The 16,773-nt window shown below is 41.8% G+C and overlaps 1 protein-coding gene and 1 long non-coding RNA gene across 2 annotated transcripts in view; one reads left to right on the top strand and one right to left on the bottom strand.

The window, feature by feature from the left end:
* Positions 1-414: 414 nt before the first annotated feature.
* LOC123967474 lies at positions 415-3,544 on the top strand. The gene is made up of 2 exons (XR_006824247.1): positions 415-547; positions 3,210-3,544. It is a non-coding gene; the product is annotated as an uncharacterized LOC123967474 (long non-coding RNA).
* A 3,911-nt stretch (positions 3,545-7,455) lies between these two features.
* Positions 7,456-16,773, bottom strand: part of LOC123958935 (Na(+)/H(+) exchange regulatory cofactor NHE-RF2-like) — a gene marked incomplete at its 5' end in the record, with an annotated part of 34,165 nt that continues 24,847 nt past the window's right edge. Inside the window, 3 exons of the mRNA XM_046032719.1 lie at positions 7,456-9,635; positions 9,734-9,852; positions 10,245-10,398. Of these exons, the coding sequence (XP_045888675.1) occupies positions 9,477-9,635; positions 9,734-9,852; positions 10,245-10,398 (432 nt within the window). The remainder of the gene's footprint in view (positions 9,636-9,733; positions 9,853-10,244; positions 10,399-16,773) is intronic.

The following is a 16,773-nucleotide window of genomic DNA, read 5'->3' as shown; positions in this document are numbered from 1 at the left end:
ACTTGCTATGAAACAGTATTCATCAGTATGCCATCTTGCTAGTTTGTTCACCAATACCAATTTATTGAGAGCAAACTCTGGTGCGCAATGTTCTGTAATCATTCGTGCTATCAGTGAGGGTAGTAATATTTGGAAAATGGTGTTGAAAGATTCTTCTCCCCCCCCCCCCCCGCCCATGCTACATATTCTTTATGGTTCTGTGGAACATTATCAACTCGTTGTAAAGTGTAGTGTAAGCATGTGTGTGTGTGTGTGTGCGCGCGCGCGCGCGTGTCTGTGTCTCGACTGACGAGTCACTTTTCAAAAGATAGCAGTGACAGGTGTAACCATAGTAATGTGTGTATATTTGAATTTGTGTAAATATGTGTACAGTATCTGTGTGCATTTGTACAATAAGGAAGAAATTTGTTGTAGCGTTGACTTCTAAAATCACTGCAGACTGCAGATCATGACCTCCAGTGGGTGAATTTGCGGAGTCATCTTTAGTTAATAGTTCATTGAGAAATGTGCTCTATAGTATGTTCTGCTCTAGTGTTTCACCTCAGAGGTCAGCATACAGACCTTTATATGTGTGTGTGTGTGTGTGTGTGTGTGTATATATGCATATGTACACAGAACATTTCAGAACATGTTTTTCTGTGTTTGATCTTATGCTTTACTTACTTATTTTTGCATGTATTTAAGTGCATACATACAGTATATCTGTAAAATGTGTCTTTATTTAACTTAATTGTACTGTATGTGTGTGTGTGTATGTGTGTGTGGGGTTGGGGGAGTTTGTGTGCGTGCATGTTTAGATTTGTGTGTGTCAACTGACCATAGACAGTGAGTCAGACGACAGTAAGCGACTCTAATTGGGGCCACAGGGTCTGGGAGTAAAAAACTAAACTTCCATTTGGTTGTCATGGTGAGTCAGATCCACTTATGTAACAAGCAGTGGAAAATGGTTTTGGAGAAAGAAAGAAATGCAAGAGAACGAGTGAAAGAGCTGCTCTCGGCGCCAGCTGATCTGTTAGGTATCAGTGTTACTCTTATTTAACCAGACACTGTGGGTAAGGACACATTAACAGTAACAGTTTCTGTAGGGTGAGTGGGAAATATACTCACACACACACACACACACACACACACACAACTTTACAAGTAAAAGTTCACTAACTGGATGCAAGATCTCATTCAGCATTAATTTTGTTGGCCTTTCTGAAAAAAATGAGCATGTTTCTGGGGTTCACTTTCCGTATTATAAGACAAAACAGCATTCACTACTGCAATTGCTACTAGTAGTTTAACAAAGGCAAACAACAATTATAATTGACCAGTGTAGCAGGGCGAGTACTTACATCATTGTAACTTGGTTTTGGATTATGGGCATTGGTGTTCATTAAAGGCAGCTAAAAACTGAACTTTTGAATAAATGACAATATAAGATTGTTTTATCATCCTGTTCTAGACATAGAAAGCAGTACATGACACACTACTGTTTAGAAAGGCTCTCTGTTACATGGCTGGATTTGCTGTATAAAAATGTCACTGGGATTTTGAAGGTTTACTTACTCCTGGATCAAAAACTGGAAGTTAGCTTTGGCTGTCTATAGAAGTACACACTAGGGTTTCCCATAATAGATAAACATTGATTTTATAGATATACAGCTCACTGTAAAACGTAACTTTCTTCTGATGCACTGCATTTTTGGGGGGATCTGGTCAATTCCGGTTTTACCTCTGCTCTAAATAAAGAGAAGGTAAGTATCTTGAGTAGGGGTATTAGGGTTGCTGGAGAGGACTGAACCAGCAACCTGTCAACTAGTAGGTGGCCTCCCGAATCAACCTGTCAATCCTTCATCCTCTCCTCCTCCTCCACAGCACCACATTGAATTAGCAGCCTCGGGCACTTTCCCCCATTCCCGGGCCTCCTTTCCCCTTTCCAGCCCTGACCCAGCCATGGGACATTTGAGGTCATAACTTTTCTACACCTCATCCACGCTGGACCAGTTCTGGTCCAGAACTCGGTCATAAAGTCCGCCCAAAGACCAGCACGTCTTCACTGAGCTCAAACTAGCCAGCTAAGAGGCCCTGAATGAATCCACTTGACTTTGACTGGTCTGTCCTTATTTTCTCTTTCCTGTGCTCTCTCCCTCTCTCTCTGCCTCTCTCTGGTATTTATGTGTTGGCAGTTGCCGTGGAGACAAGACACACAAACAATGTGGCGGTAGACAGGAAGTGCTGCGGAACCACAATGGCGTCACTGCGGCTCTGCACTCACTCTCCCCTCTCTCTCTCTCTCTCTCTCTCTCTCTCTGACTGCCCCAGCCAGCATGCACGCTATTATCCTTAGCAAGCTAAATGGAGACCACACTGTTCTCTCTTTCTCTCTGTTCTCTCATTTCTCTCATTATTATTAGCATTGCTTTTTCAGCTGTCTCTCTCTCTTTCTCGTTTTCAACTCAGCTGCTTTAGTATTTGGAAAATTGCTGTCTGATTTGCGGTGTCTGGAATGCCTGGTTAGTTGAAGTGCTGAAAAGCTGCTGGGCACCGGCAGTTTTAAGTGTCCGACCTGTCTACAGGGCGTTCACTCTGGAGAAGCTACTCCCCTGTTTTTAAACTGGGTCAAGAATGTGTGTGTATGTGTGTGTGGGTGGTTGTGTGTGTACTGTATGTTTTGGAGTTTGTGAGAGTCCTGTGAGGGTGAAAAAAGTCAGTTTGTGTTGGATTTCTGGTTGTATGTATGAGGATGTCAGATGACTTGAATATACTGTATGTGTAGTATCAAGTGAGTGGACATGTGAGTGAGTAAGAGGCAGAAATAGCCAGGGCAGTGCCACTGAGAGAATAAAAGGAATGTGTGTGGTCCTATTGCAGACTCTTACATCAGACTGGCATTAGTGGACAGTCCACATCCCTCCTGTTCTCCCTGCCTTTTTTACACACCCCGGCTCTAAATATACTTCTCTGGAAAAACCCCTTGAGAAGATACCGCCCTCTCCCACTCCACATGCTAAAAATATCCAGCCAAGACCCCCTTAACAACCCCCGTTTGCTCGCTTTTCCTTCTATCCTGAATCCCCTTGTTTGATTGACTGCCCCCCCCCCACTTGTCCATGTCTTGCACTCAACGCCTTTCATTATCCAACACGACCCCTCAACTTGTTAAAAGTGCTTTGACTCCTTTCATTTGGTTTTTCTTATTCCTTTAACTCCCTTTCTGATAGCGGCGCCTCCTTCCAATCCCCCACGGCTGCTTGGCATTTCTGCTGATATAGACAGCCAGTCATCCATCCATCCTTCCAGCGAGGCGGCCCCTTAGACATCCAGCCAACCAGTCTGTTGACCAACCAGCTGACCACCCAGTCGGCCAGATGAAGAGCGGTTCAGCTATCGGGGGTCTGGCTTGTAAGTGAAACCTGGTGAACAGATGAGTTCTTAGGAGACATAATAACAAAAGAAACAGAGGGGGATTTTCTTGACATGAGCTCATACTGTGGTGCGAGCGGTAGAGCAAATGAAGGAGATATAAGAACAGATTAAAAACAAATGTGTCAAAGTATCATCAGTGACAGTGTCTCTGTCAGTGGGAGGTAAAAGATTGTTTAAAACGATGACAGTATTGCAGAAACAATTTATTATGAATCAAGTGATGGCATGTTGTTAATGGCAATGTGGATGTAAAAAGAGGAAGAATAAAGAGAAGTGAGCCATCAGGACAAATGAGTTACTTTTTAAAATTAGTTGTGCACCTTACAGAAACTGTTGCTGTTGTGCAACTGGCCTATGGATATGTTTGTATTTTCCAGATTGAGGAACTGATTAAAAGTAGTGTACTGTACATGTAAGACAGTAATCGCCTGTGTTTTGTTTGTGGTGGTCAACGAGAGAGGAAGCCTATCTGTGGCCATATGGTGTTTCTGTTCCTCCGTTCAACCGCTGACATCATCTGGAGTGACACACGTCCGGGTGACTTCCTCTGTCTCATTAATCACTCGCGTGTTAACAGGCGCACACTCTCCCCAATTCCTGTACCCTTTACAGCTCTGCACCACATTCCGCCCTCCCTTGTTAGCTTCCCGGCTCCAACATTGGACTTAATGCTCTTTCCCAGCTGGCCTGCCCACTTAGCAGTGGCCTTTGACCCTCCCCCTACTCCCCCATAAAACCTCGAACCTCCATGCCATGCGTTCTCCACCTGCTGCTCACCTTGCAGAGATGGAGGGATGAAACCAGAAGGGGGAGGATCTGTTTTTAAACATGCCTGGGGAAAAAAACAGAGGCATCTTTCTATTTTAACTGGACCTTTGTTTAACATCAAAGTGTGTGCTTTGGCTTTCCTGCCCTATGTGTTGTGAAAGAAGAAGAAAAAAAAAACATGTGAAACAACCCCTAGCCGTTGGAGGACAGGTGATAGTTCTAGTGTGTTATCTCTGCAGAGATAAAACTGACAAGAAGGATCATCAACACCGGGCTCTGATTGGCTGTTTTGACTTGAACTTCAGCCATTGGAGAGGTACAAAGAGAGATTCAAAGTAGGGGAAAGTTGCACACAATGAAAGGGAGACATATTTATTTGATCTGTTTTCAGTTGAGGAAGATTCTAGATGTTTATACTTCAGATATTTGTGAATACATACTACTGTGTAATACATTTTAAATATTGTGGGTCAGTATTTACTGTATTAGTACCAAAGCTCACTGAATTGAACTGAATGAAGATGCAAAGAAAAAGATAGGGTAGAGAGAGAGAGCCTTAAAGTCACTGAGTGGAAGTAGTTGTTAGCTTTGTGAACTTGCAGTACATCAAATTTTACGATACTGTAAAAACCCACAGATACATCTTTGCAGGGGGAATGAGGGGTCTGTGTGATCCACTATGTTAGGGTCAACGGTAGCCAAAACACACATTTAGTGTGGGGTGACCCATGGTCTATGACTCTATGTAAATCACAGCCTTCACGCACACAAACCTGCAGACTTCTCAGTGTAAATAAAGTCAGTCATCTGCACTCTACTGAAACAACAGGTCGTGGGAAAATAAAACCCATCAGTCAGAAGGGACAGAGATGACGAACACGAGACTAATCAAACTACTCATTTTCACAATGCAAAAACATTACGTGACCAGCTCTTTAGTCAAAGAAACCTAAAAAAACTAAACAACAACACACATCTTGGCTCAGCTTTCTTAAACTGGTGACATTTTCCAGTTTGTCCACCCAAAAAGATTTGCAAAATCAAATAAATACAAAGTTTGCTGTGCAAAACCAGGTGGCCTTCCTAAATGTGTAGGCGTCAGACTGTAAATTGGTGGTTTAGCAAGTTAAGCCAAGGTGTGCACAAACTGGGTGTGTCTATGTGTGTGTGTTTCCGCTACCCCCACCCATGTGAAGGGTGCTCTTGGGAGAGGGTATGTGCCCGCACTCGCGCCCTCTGGCTCTTCAGCTTCCCTCCATTTTGGTGCGTGCACTCTCCTATCCCAGCTCTCTGTCCTTGCTCCTTTATCTTTCTGTCTTGCGACATTTCCTTTTGTTTGTTTCTTTCTTGATTTTTCTGGGTTAACACAGATCAACTCGTTCCCCTTTCTTTTCTTTTTCCTGCCCTCCCGCTCTCCCTCTCTGTGCATGTTGGTGTAGCTGTCCTTATTTGGCTTCCCTTTGAGTGAGTGGGAGTGTGAGTATGAATGTGCCTGTGTGTGTGTGTGTTTCCTCCTGACTGTGAGTCACTGCTTGTCTGACTCACGAGCGCTAACAAAAACACATAGTTGCCATGGGGACGCACTCAACCCCCCCCCCCCCCCCCCCCCCCCCCCCCTCCCCCATCTCTCTCTCTCCCCCTCCCTATCAGTCTCTGGTTTCTCTCCTTGCGGGCACCGCTGCATCCCAGGCATCCCTGGCACTGTTACATGTGTGGCACTCTAATTTGGGTGGGATTATGGTGGCTAGGAGGGATACTGAACAGGATCGGAGGACAGAGTAAAGATTCAGAGGCACAAAAACAGAATAAAAGCAAGGCGGAAAAAGTGCAGGTGAAAACTGTTTGTACGGAAAACCTAAATTAAAGTCCAGGAGTACAGAAACCTAGGGTGCGAGACAAGCAATCATCTATCATCAATAGTAAGTAGAAATGCATTGGCTGAGACAGGCTAAATAGAAAGTGCCCACCTGTGGCTCTATTCTGTGTCTGTTCTTTTGGTTTTACTGCTCTGAAATTGCAGACTGCTTTGAACTGGGCCTGTCCTTTGATGTACTGGCGTCACAGTTTGGCCTTGCCATAACCTCCAGGGAGCTTGATAATGTGCCCACGTGTGGCATTACATTTCGACAAAGATCAGGTAGGGCACTGGATGTACCCATAGCCTCACGCTACTGAGGTTTGGCTTACTTCCTGGATGCTAAATGCTGATGGCGCGCCACCTAGTGGACAAACACACATTGGTTTTGGTGATGTTTCTGGATATTGTACTTGTTCATTTTGAGATAAGTGTCATAGTGGCAGTTAGATTACTGGGCCACATGTGAACTCATCAAACACACATGTCAGATGTTTATGAGATGTCCATGAAAGGGATGCAAAAAGAGGTCAAAGACACAATTGTTCATAAATATAGCTAAGATTGTACAAAAGTACAAAACACAAACACAGATTTGTGAATTTTTTCACAAATCTGAGTTTTTCATTTCAGGACCCCTCAGATATATCGAGTCAGACTTTGGAGGGATCCAACACTAGGACCACTGGACTTACCTACAAAACTGGATAAAGCAGTTAAAACCAGCTCCACCTCCACCAGCTACAACAATAAAATGCTGCTTACTATGAATAATGTCATACATAATATATCAATAAAGGTACCATATTTCTGCCCAACCAGTACTTTTACTTTTGAAACTTCAAGTACACTTTTACATAAAAATTCAATTTTTATTTTTGATTATTACATTAGTAGTATTTTTGTTGTATCAGTACTTTTACTTAAGTAATGCATCTGAGTACTTCTTCCACCACTGTCTATCTAAGAATATATACACACAGACTGAATGAAGATGCAAACGCAGATAAAAAAACCCCAGCCGCATACTCTACACCTCAACGCAGACAATAAAGATACACACACACACACACACACACACATAAATACGTGTGACCTTTGTTTGACCTTTGTGTGGCCTGAAAGCTCGCAGCAGCTGGCTGGTGTGAGAACAGGCTGAAACTGAAACTGTACGCCAGCATAATCCTCAGCAAGAGAGACAGAGAGGGGGTTGAGAGGGAAAGAGAGGAAACAGGAGCAAATGAGTGATATTGTGGTAACACGGAGACACCAATAAAAAAGGAGGAATGTGAGAGAATGAGCTTCAGTCGTATAAAGCGTAAATACGAGCTTGTGGATTGGATGAGAGTGATGGGAAACAAAATGCTGAGAATTCAGGAGATGGGGGACAGAACAGAGGAAGCACAAGAGACAATCAATTTAATATATTCAAAAAACGCCATTGACATACTTTATTGAAAAAGAAAATGCAACCTGCCATATATACTGTATGCTTTTACTGTATATACATAACATGAGTTTTTTTTTGCTGTCACTGTCACAACCATAGCCTTAATATACAGTCCATGGTCAGAACATACAGAGAGGGCCCTACTGCACACAGACTGATATTCAAAGATGGAGGACTAGTAAGGGTGTGAATGGGTATAAAAAAAAGACAAGATGTCTACATAGATGACTGACACTTCTCTAACTTGCAGTCCCACTTGTTGCTCAGATTGCGGCATGTATACCTTCTCTGCACACACACATTGCGCTCCAAATGTATGTGAACATGTGCATGACAGCTGTCCCTGTATGTGTAATAATCCTCAGTAAGCTCTATGGCTCCCACCGTCTCTTTCACTAGATCCTCCAGAGCATCTCTGACCCCACTGTGTGCTTCTCCTGCGCTCCCTCCTCCCGACAACCTGCTCATGTTGTAGCTGATTCCTTCACCCCTTTATCTGCTGTGTGTTTCTTTTATGACTAGGTTTAGCTTCAAATATGTCAGCTAAACTTAGTTAACAGAACAGAATTAATCTCCCTTCCTTTCCTGGCCCTTGTTGAAGGGATGGTATGACCCTTTTGGAAATACTCTAAGTGGCTTCCTGGTGGAATATAGGACCACTCTCGGCTCGGGTCTATACCATAAATATGAAGTGAACGTGAGCAACCACTTAGCTTAGCTTATAGCAGAAACAGGGGAAGCAGCTAGCCTGGCTCTATCTAAATCTCACTAACATGTTATATCTTGTTTGTTTAATCTATTCAAAAGGTGTAAAAAAAACTACGATTTGCAGATTTACAGGGGGTTATATGCAAGACTGTAGGAAGTTACTGCTATTAACTATGAAAAGTCCAACACAACTATCATAAAACGGCTGTGGATAAACATCTGTTCTGTTTAGTTTAAGTGACAAAAAGGGGGCCTCTATTTCTGGTGCAAGTTTGCCCTCTGGTGTGCACATTACACCTTCTCTAATGACCAACTCATTCATAATGCCATGTGTCCTGAGAGATCTTCCTTTCTTTTACATTCCAGTTTCCATTTTTGTCTTATCAATACATGTACTGTTAGTGGTGCTTCCCTTTGTTATGCACATATGCACTGGAGCACTTTGGGAAATGAGGTAATACACGTATTATGATAGCATGAATTCTTTTTGACTAAAGCAGGGCTGATCAGTTTAGCTCTATGTAAAAGTAAAAAGAGATGTAGGATACGTTACACACAACAAGTACACACAGCCATTCTTTTCTTTGTCATTGGTTAATATCAAGCATCTGCGGGGGCTGGAGGTGGAGGGTTTTGATTCTTTCACAGTGATCTTCTGCCAGCTTTGGGCTTCCTCTGACTGATTTCTGGCCAAAATTCCCATAAATGTCCACAATCATAAATGTCACAGTGTCCATTAAACTCTTTAAAATTCAGTCCATGATGATGGGATACTATTTTTTAATAGTTGTTTATACTTCTAAAATATAAAAATAAGTGTCTCCCTCATTAGTTTGAAATAATTCTCTCGGAGCGGGGAGAATGGGATGATTAAGGTAGAGAAAAAGCGATGGGGATTTAGGAATATGTGTGAAAACTTGTTTGCAATAATCCCATCGGATAGAAATACATGTACGTTTAAGATGCTCTTCCTTCAGCACAGTGTGCAGAACAGTTTTAGCAAAGTATGCACAGTTTTTGCAGTCAGTAAGCACTTTGAAGAGGGAAAAGTGGCTTTTAAAGAGTCTATGAAGTGGCTTAAAAAGTAGAATCCATTGTACCACTCATCTGTTTTGTCACATTTATGTCCAGGAACTAAATCTCTTCTGCTGTAAGGGGGATCTTGGTTCTAGGGATCTGTGTAGTAAGGACATTCTCCCACAATGCTCGTCCACGCAGAGGGCTGCAAAGAGCTCCTATCTCTGTCCTTTGGTGTTTGAAGTGTCCTTGGAGGGGAATGTCTCAGAAGTTGCTGAACAGCTCGTACTTCTTCATCCAGTCCATCTGCGGCGCTTTCTTTTTTTCTTTGGCATGTACCTTCATCTTTTCTTCTGCTGCCGTAGCGCTCAGGCCTATCTCAGCGAACGGGTCCAACAGCGGGCTGCTCTCATCATCTGCCAGCTAGACAGGATATATTATTGAAGATGGAAAAACGTTGATGTTTTATGTGAGGGACCAAAGACCAAAATATAGCACCATACATGAATGCCCACACCCACCTGTGTGCTGTTGCCCTGGCTGCTGAGGTCGGAGTGCGTGGACCGGATGGACTGTGTGGTGGAGCTGCCATTGATCTGAGGGTTGGGGGAGCCGTTGGATATGGATGGACCATCATAGTCTGAGAAAACAAACAAACAATGCACACAGAAGGTGCAGAGTGAAGAAAGTATTGTCCAGACGCATTGGTTGTTGTTTAACACTCTAGTATATTCTTTATTATCATTATACATAGTTCATATCCAAAGGACTGAGATGACAGTCAACAAATGGAAAACTTACAAAGTTTGTTGTGATGCATTTTAAGGTCTGACAATGTTTCATCCTCATCAATTCACAGCTTAAACACATTTTGGTAACACTTTATTTTACAGGTCAGCAATTCCCTCATAAACTCCTAATAATTTCTGAGACAGTGTTGAATTGGTTTGAATTAATAGTTTATCTGACCTCTAATGATAGTGTTACCCAGGTTTATTGACAACACATAGCCTTTTGTGTGTGCAGTACTACCTTTGAGATGGCTGACCGTGGGGACAACCCCCCTCCTCTTGAAGTGTTCGTCTGTGTCTGGGTCCACCACCAACAGCCAGGTCTCATCTCCCCCTTTCTTTATGAAGGCCACCACCTCTGCATGCCGCATGCCCTCGATGTTCACACCATTTACCTGACGAACACGGAGACAAAAACAAAAGGCATTTTTGGCTTGAAGGATTTTTTGGAATGGTTTTGTAAGTTGACTGTTATAACTCGTGGGCCCCCATCCGCACACTACACACTATGATAAACGTGGCTTTTAGGTGATTTTATAGGCCCTCTCCGTAGGCCCTACTAAAAACAAAAAAGAGAAATAAACAAAGCATTGATCAGTGTCTGCTTTCAAAGAGTTACAATCACATTTCTTTTTAAAAGTCATCTTTTCCATGGAGCATAGATAGTTGACAGTGAAGATGTTCACAGTAGGGGGGTTTCTCTGAGTAGATTTTAAGGGGGTAGATATCAGTTGTTCACAAAACTTAATATACGGAAAATACAGAGAGTGAAACAAAATCTATTTTAAGACTCAGTACACTTGACATCCAACGGCCCAATTTCTCCCAAAAAGGTTGACTATATGGTAATGGCTAAAAATCAACAAAAAATCTCTCCAGGTCACTGGATTAGCAGCGCTACATTCAAGTTTATTTTGAATATACCTGAATGAACCTTCTTCACCTCACTCATTGTTGACAAACTGTACACAATGCTGGGATCCTGTGCTACCTCATTTGTCCAGAAGGTGGAGCCGTGGAACAACATACCGATGGTACACTGTCGAACATGACTCTCAGAGAGCCTGGGCCACTCTACACAATGTTACTCAAACTCATGTTTTGAATCAGGAATTCTTGCAATAGCGATTCAGGAAAGCTTTTAGGGACAGATGTTCTTGCAGCTAAATAACAAGAATCAGAAAGCATCAGGGCCAGAAACAGCTGGACAGCGGGACATAAGGAGCATGTGTGTGACAATATTGCCCTTGCCTCTACGCCTAGCTAGCAAAACACAATAGCTTGTTATTGCTTGCTCTTTTCTGGATGCTGTGTGCATTTGGAGGCCTGAATTTCAACAGCTCTGTCAAGACTCTGGCTTCTCTGAGGCAGGTAGCTTCGCTCCACGCCAAGTTAATGTTGGTACACAATCAATTATTGATAGCTCTCCTGGGCTCCGGCTATTGTACAGGTTTCAGGTGTCCGAGTCCTGAAGGGGGATTTGTTTAAAATTCACTGCTTATGACAAGATAGGACTTAGTAAAGTGAGAGCAAAGTGCAAACTCTCAACTAAATGTAGCTTTTTCTCTCGTTTATGGGTTAGGAGAATGAGGTGAAATAAATGTAGAAAATCAGACTGTAGGTAAATAGGTGCAATGAGACAGACTTAAGTGTTTTTCAGGGAAGAAGGGAAGGGAAAATGAGCTTGAGAGAGAGAGAGAGAGAGAGATGGAGAGAGACAAAAATTAATGTATCATGAAGAAAGAGTGGAATCAACAGAAGAAAAAATCCTCCCTTCTCTCTTTCATTTCAAAAATCTGTAATCTATCCTTTTTCCAGGAGGACTCATGACAGACTGATAATACAGACGGGCAGGCAGGTCATATACAAGTCAGTCAGTCAGCCAGGGACACAGACAGACAGTTTGATACAGAGAGAACAAGCATCTTTGTGTTCGGCCAAACAACAGGTGTTGTGTCATGTTTCACAGCCCTTTATTAACAGTCCATCCCACACAAGACAATACACTCTGCTCTCTGCCCACTACACTAATTAATAAATGCTGCAGGAACAGTACAGACGCTTATTTCTCATGGGATTATTCCTCAGGGATCCTCTTGATAATAGTGTGTGTGTGTGTGTGTGTGTGTGTGTGTGTGTGTGTTAAAGAGTGTGTCTCATCAAAGTAATGGTGCGTCCAGCCACCTGAAGTCCATTGGCACACTTTTGATGTTTTTTTGTGTGTGTGTGTGTAACAGCAGCTACAGGCTAACCTTGGATTGATCAATTTCTAATGCATCTACACATCTGTGAATATGACACACGTGTGTCTTTTAACTCTTCTGTCTCCATTTGAGCTAAATCTTACGTGATTTCGATGTTGACATGAGCTGGAGCCTCTTGAAACCCCAGGACATTGTTAAACAAGCTGTTATTGATCATGCATGATTCAGCAACTGCATGGCCGCCCCCAATTCATTAAGATTTTGGTACATAAATTTAAATTTAATGTTCTCATAACAGCTGTCATATTCATCTAACGGAAAGAATGAGTGACACATTTGCCAAATCAAGTACAATAGTTTTATGGTGATGTCTCAGCAAAGGACACCAGTTTTTGGTTAAAATGATGGATATAGGCTTTCGAAAAATAAGTCCCTAAATTAAATGCCTGTTGATCCTTGCTTGACTCCAATTAGAGAAAGACTATACTACTTTCAGAAATGCCAGCTGCTCTGTAAACCTGCTCTGTGTACCTAGGCATAGCGGTGCTTTGAGCTAAATGCTAACAACATTGCGCAAAGATGCTCACAGTGAAAATGCTAACATGCTGATGCTAAGCATGTCACCATCTTAGTTTAGTGTGTTAGCATGCTAACATTTGGCAATTTAGCATCAAACACAAGGTACAGCTGAGGCTGATGGGAATGTCATTAGTTTTGCAGGTATTTGGTCATAAACCAAAGTATTGGAAAAACTAAATACGCAAATGTTAAGGAAAGCAATCCAATAGTTGTTTAGACATTTCACTTCAAACTACAAATGTGAACCTCATCATTACAAAATGTACATTTTACAGTACATTTTACTGTACAAAATTTCATGCCAATCCATCCAATAGCTGTTGAGATACTTCAGTCTGGACGAAAGTGGTGGACAGACACTGTCATCCCAGAGCCATGCAGCTAGCTTTCTTAATAAACTTTTATAATAAATTTTCTTGGTTGCCAAGGAGTGTCTAAAAAATGCAACATACTGAGTCCTGTGCTGGACAACTACATTATGTGTATGTGTTGTTTTGTTTCATGAAATTAACCGCAAGCGTGTACAGTATGTGGGTACAATTGAAAAAGTGTGTGGCACTTTTATATGGTCTTTGATGTCACCCTTAAGTCTGTGAGAGGTCCAGAGTACGCACTGTTGAGCACAGAGAGACTGATGAGGCATTCACTCGTGTCATTTCTTCTGTCAAGCCAGCTCTCACCATCGCCTTTACAATGCCACCTCCAGTGTAATGGGGCGTGGTGAGAGAATGAGAGCGCTAGAGAGAGATCTGTCATGGTTGTTCAGCTCTGTAACGAGCTGCTGACAGATAACACAAGTGCTGTCTTGACGCATGGTCAGAGACGGTTGCAATTATCAGTGCATACACACACACAAACACACACACAGCAGCCAACTAGCTCAACAGGGGCTCAGATTTCTTGGTCCAAACAAAACTAAAACACTGAGATAAAGTTATTAAGCTGGCGTGAAATCACATAATTACCAGAGCACTGGTCATCCTGACAGCAATCAATAAATCAAAAAATCTGACACAAAATTAAAAACAATCTGGTATCTGTGGCTATCAGAGTTATGTAATAAACCTGAGTGTGTAGTCATTGCCCAGTTTCTCCAGCATCGCCTACCCCAGCTTTAAAGTCTCATAAAGTTTACCCTTACAGTATCCCGCAGGAAATAAAAGATATTGCAATATAAAAATATTAAAAGTTTTATGTAAACAGTAAACATTCATTTCCTTTTTCACACATAAAACCAAAAAGGCAAATACATGAATAGATGTACATAAATAATACAAAGCAGCGTTCACAGTTTAAACATAATTTCCTGCATTCTGTTTGTTCGAAACAACTAAACTAGGATGGCAATTAATGATTATTTTCATTATGGATTAATTGGCACATTATGTTCTTGACTAATAATTTAGTACTAATTATAGAACTAATAATTTAGTTCATAAAATGTCATAAAATTATTTAAAAAATCACATTTTCCCAGAGTTCAGTAGGATGTCTTGAACTGTAGTTCTGTCCGATTAACAGTCCAAAATCTAAAGATATTCATTTTGCAATGACATAAAACTGACAAAAGCAGCAACTTCTCCCTTTGGACAAGCAGCAGTTAGGAAACTTTTTTTTTTTTAATGAAAAATGAATTGATTCATCGAGCTGCTGATTTATTTTGTGAGCAGTGAGCACATGCAAATAAATCTCCTTTAACTGAACTGAATTTGGCTTGACACTGTCTTGTATCTTGAGTATCCTCCAGCAACATTTGTGTGTGTGCATGTAAATGTGATCCTCAGTTTATGTCTCCATGGAGAGATGTAGGGAAGTGGCTGACTGTTACTGTCATCAGTGACCTGCTACAGGATGTTCCCACACACTCTCACCAGCCATCTAATGTTCCAGTGGAGCATCAGTACTCCATCTTCTAATGCCAAGACTGCCACTAAAGCGTGATCAACATTTTGCCACTTACAGAGTTTACTTTAACAAAAAATTGCAACCCTGGGTTGCAAGTGGTGGTCTGATCATTGTTAGGATAGGACCATACTGATGGTTATCCATAATTTGGACTAATAACAGTGTCTACAGTTTACATAACTGTCAACCATTTTGCAAAGCATTTAATAAAGTCTGATGTTTGCAGAAATTGGTTTCCATTAAGGGAGTTCACAACAATGTAGTGAACATGTGTCATCACCTTAGTAATTTGTCTCTAGAAATTCCAAGAAGTAGTAACATTTCTTGGCACAACCCCCCCCCCCCCCCCCCCCCCCCCCCCCCATCAAACAGGTTATTGTTGTTTCTACACTTTACAGAGGATTTTGTAGGCGAGTGAGCTTTCGTTACCTTTGCACGGAGCCAGGCAAACTGTTTCCCCCCTGATTCCAGCCTTTATGCTAAGCTAAGCTAACCGGCCGCTGGCCTCAGATACATGTATGTATTTACCACACAGGAGAGGCATTTCGATCTTCTCATCTAACTCTTAGCAAGAAAGCAAATATGTCAATTTCCCAAAATATTTTCTGTGTTTCACTTTTCTACAAAATATCTGATGAATATACTTTCCCATATTAGGTCAGTCGGTCATTGGAGAGTCCTTGTTAGCACCAATCAGGAAGCATTTTCAAAACAGGCCTTAACATGCATCACTAAATTCACCTTTGGGAGGAAAACAACATGTATGATAATCACGTTGTCATGTCAAGCAAGTTTCAAGTCTCTTCAAGTTGATTTCCGGACATTTTGTCATGAACTGCTATCAAATGGAACCAACAGCTCCCTAAAAGGGAAGAAATTAATCAAAAACTCAATGGGAAAATTGTCTTAAACATGCACATTCTTTATATTTTGGGGTGGTTCTAAATGAACTGTGTTTAACCTTACGATCTGACCCTGTTTGAGTCCTGTTTGGACCGCTCCGCAGCCTGGTCTGGGTTCTGATGTACAGCCAGTAAGGGCAAAGGTCATGGGAATGAGGGGTGAATTTTGGTGTGTGTACACAAAAACTGCTTATAATAAAACTGATGATGTTACTGCCAGCATGAATTGTTTTTGTTGACCAGGGGATAGTTGACCGAACAGCCACGCTCTTTGTCACCCATTTCCTCACCACCTCATGGAGATTTAAATCAATGACCATTAACTTTTATGAGACTAAAATTGTCACGTAAAGGTATGTGGTTCTATGTGTGACAGGAACTTGATACTTCTGAAGTTTACAGTATGCTTTTGTTGTCTGTAAAGGACACTTACTTCTTTCTTCACTCTCTTTTGTCTCTCTTATCCAACACACACTGTCTGCCTCTCTCTCTGTTTTATAAGAGGCATACATAAACAGACACTCCTCCCCCATCTCTCTCCCCCTGTCAGCCCCTGCGATCCCACTGATTTATAACCAACTCTCCTCTCGCCTATGATCAGCCTCTTCTCTCTCCCCAGCCTGACACACAGTGAAGACTGAATCCAGGCTTCAGGTCCTGTTAGTGTTAGAAACAAGGACCTGACAGCAGACACTAGTGAGACTCCTGCCATTTTAATTACAGTTGTGACACTGTATGTTGATGCTCACATCTGTATTCAATCAGGTGTTGAAAGTGCATGAAATGTAGCTTTGGACAGCAGCTTTGTTCTAAAATAGCAACAAAAGCTGATTTTTTGGACCAATATAAACATTTGAGTGAAAAAGCAGTTTGGCAGAATCTCTATAGAGTTGATCATGATGCGGGTATATTTAGAATCGCACACAGATGACTAATCTTTATTGTGTTGGACTTAGTTAATCTCCAATAAGCTTGCAGGTGTTCTCCCTTTATCTTACATCTTGTTTTCTGTTTGAGTAAAAACATATAAATTAGTTCCAACAACAAATAGCTACTTTCCCTGGAAAAGGGTAGGCAATGCTGTGTGTGAGTGGGTCATGGAGTAAATGCACAAGAGAGGGACTTCTAAGCACACGGATTTCTTCAGATTTATATGGAGGTAACGGATTGAATGGTTGTG

Source organism: Micropterus dolomieu, linkage group LG02, assembly GCF_021292245.1.
Source record: "Micropterus dolomieu isolate WLL.071019.BEF.003 ecotype Adirondacks linkage group LG02, ASM2129224v1, whole genome shotgun sequence".
NCBI classification, from domain to species: Eukaryota; Metazoa; Chordata; class Actinopteri; order Centrarchiformes; family Centrarchidae; genus Micropterus; species Micropterus dolomieu.
This window is presented reverse-complemented; position numbering and strand designations above follow the sequence as displayed.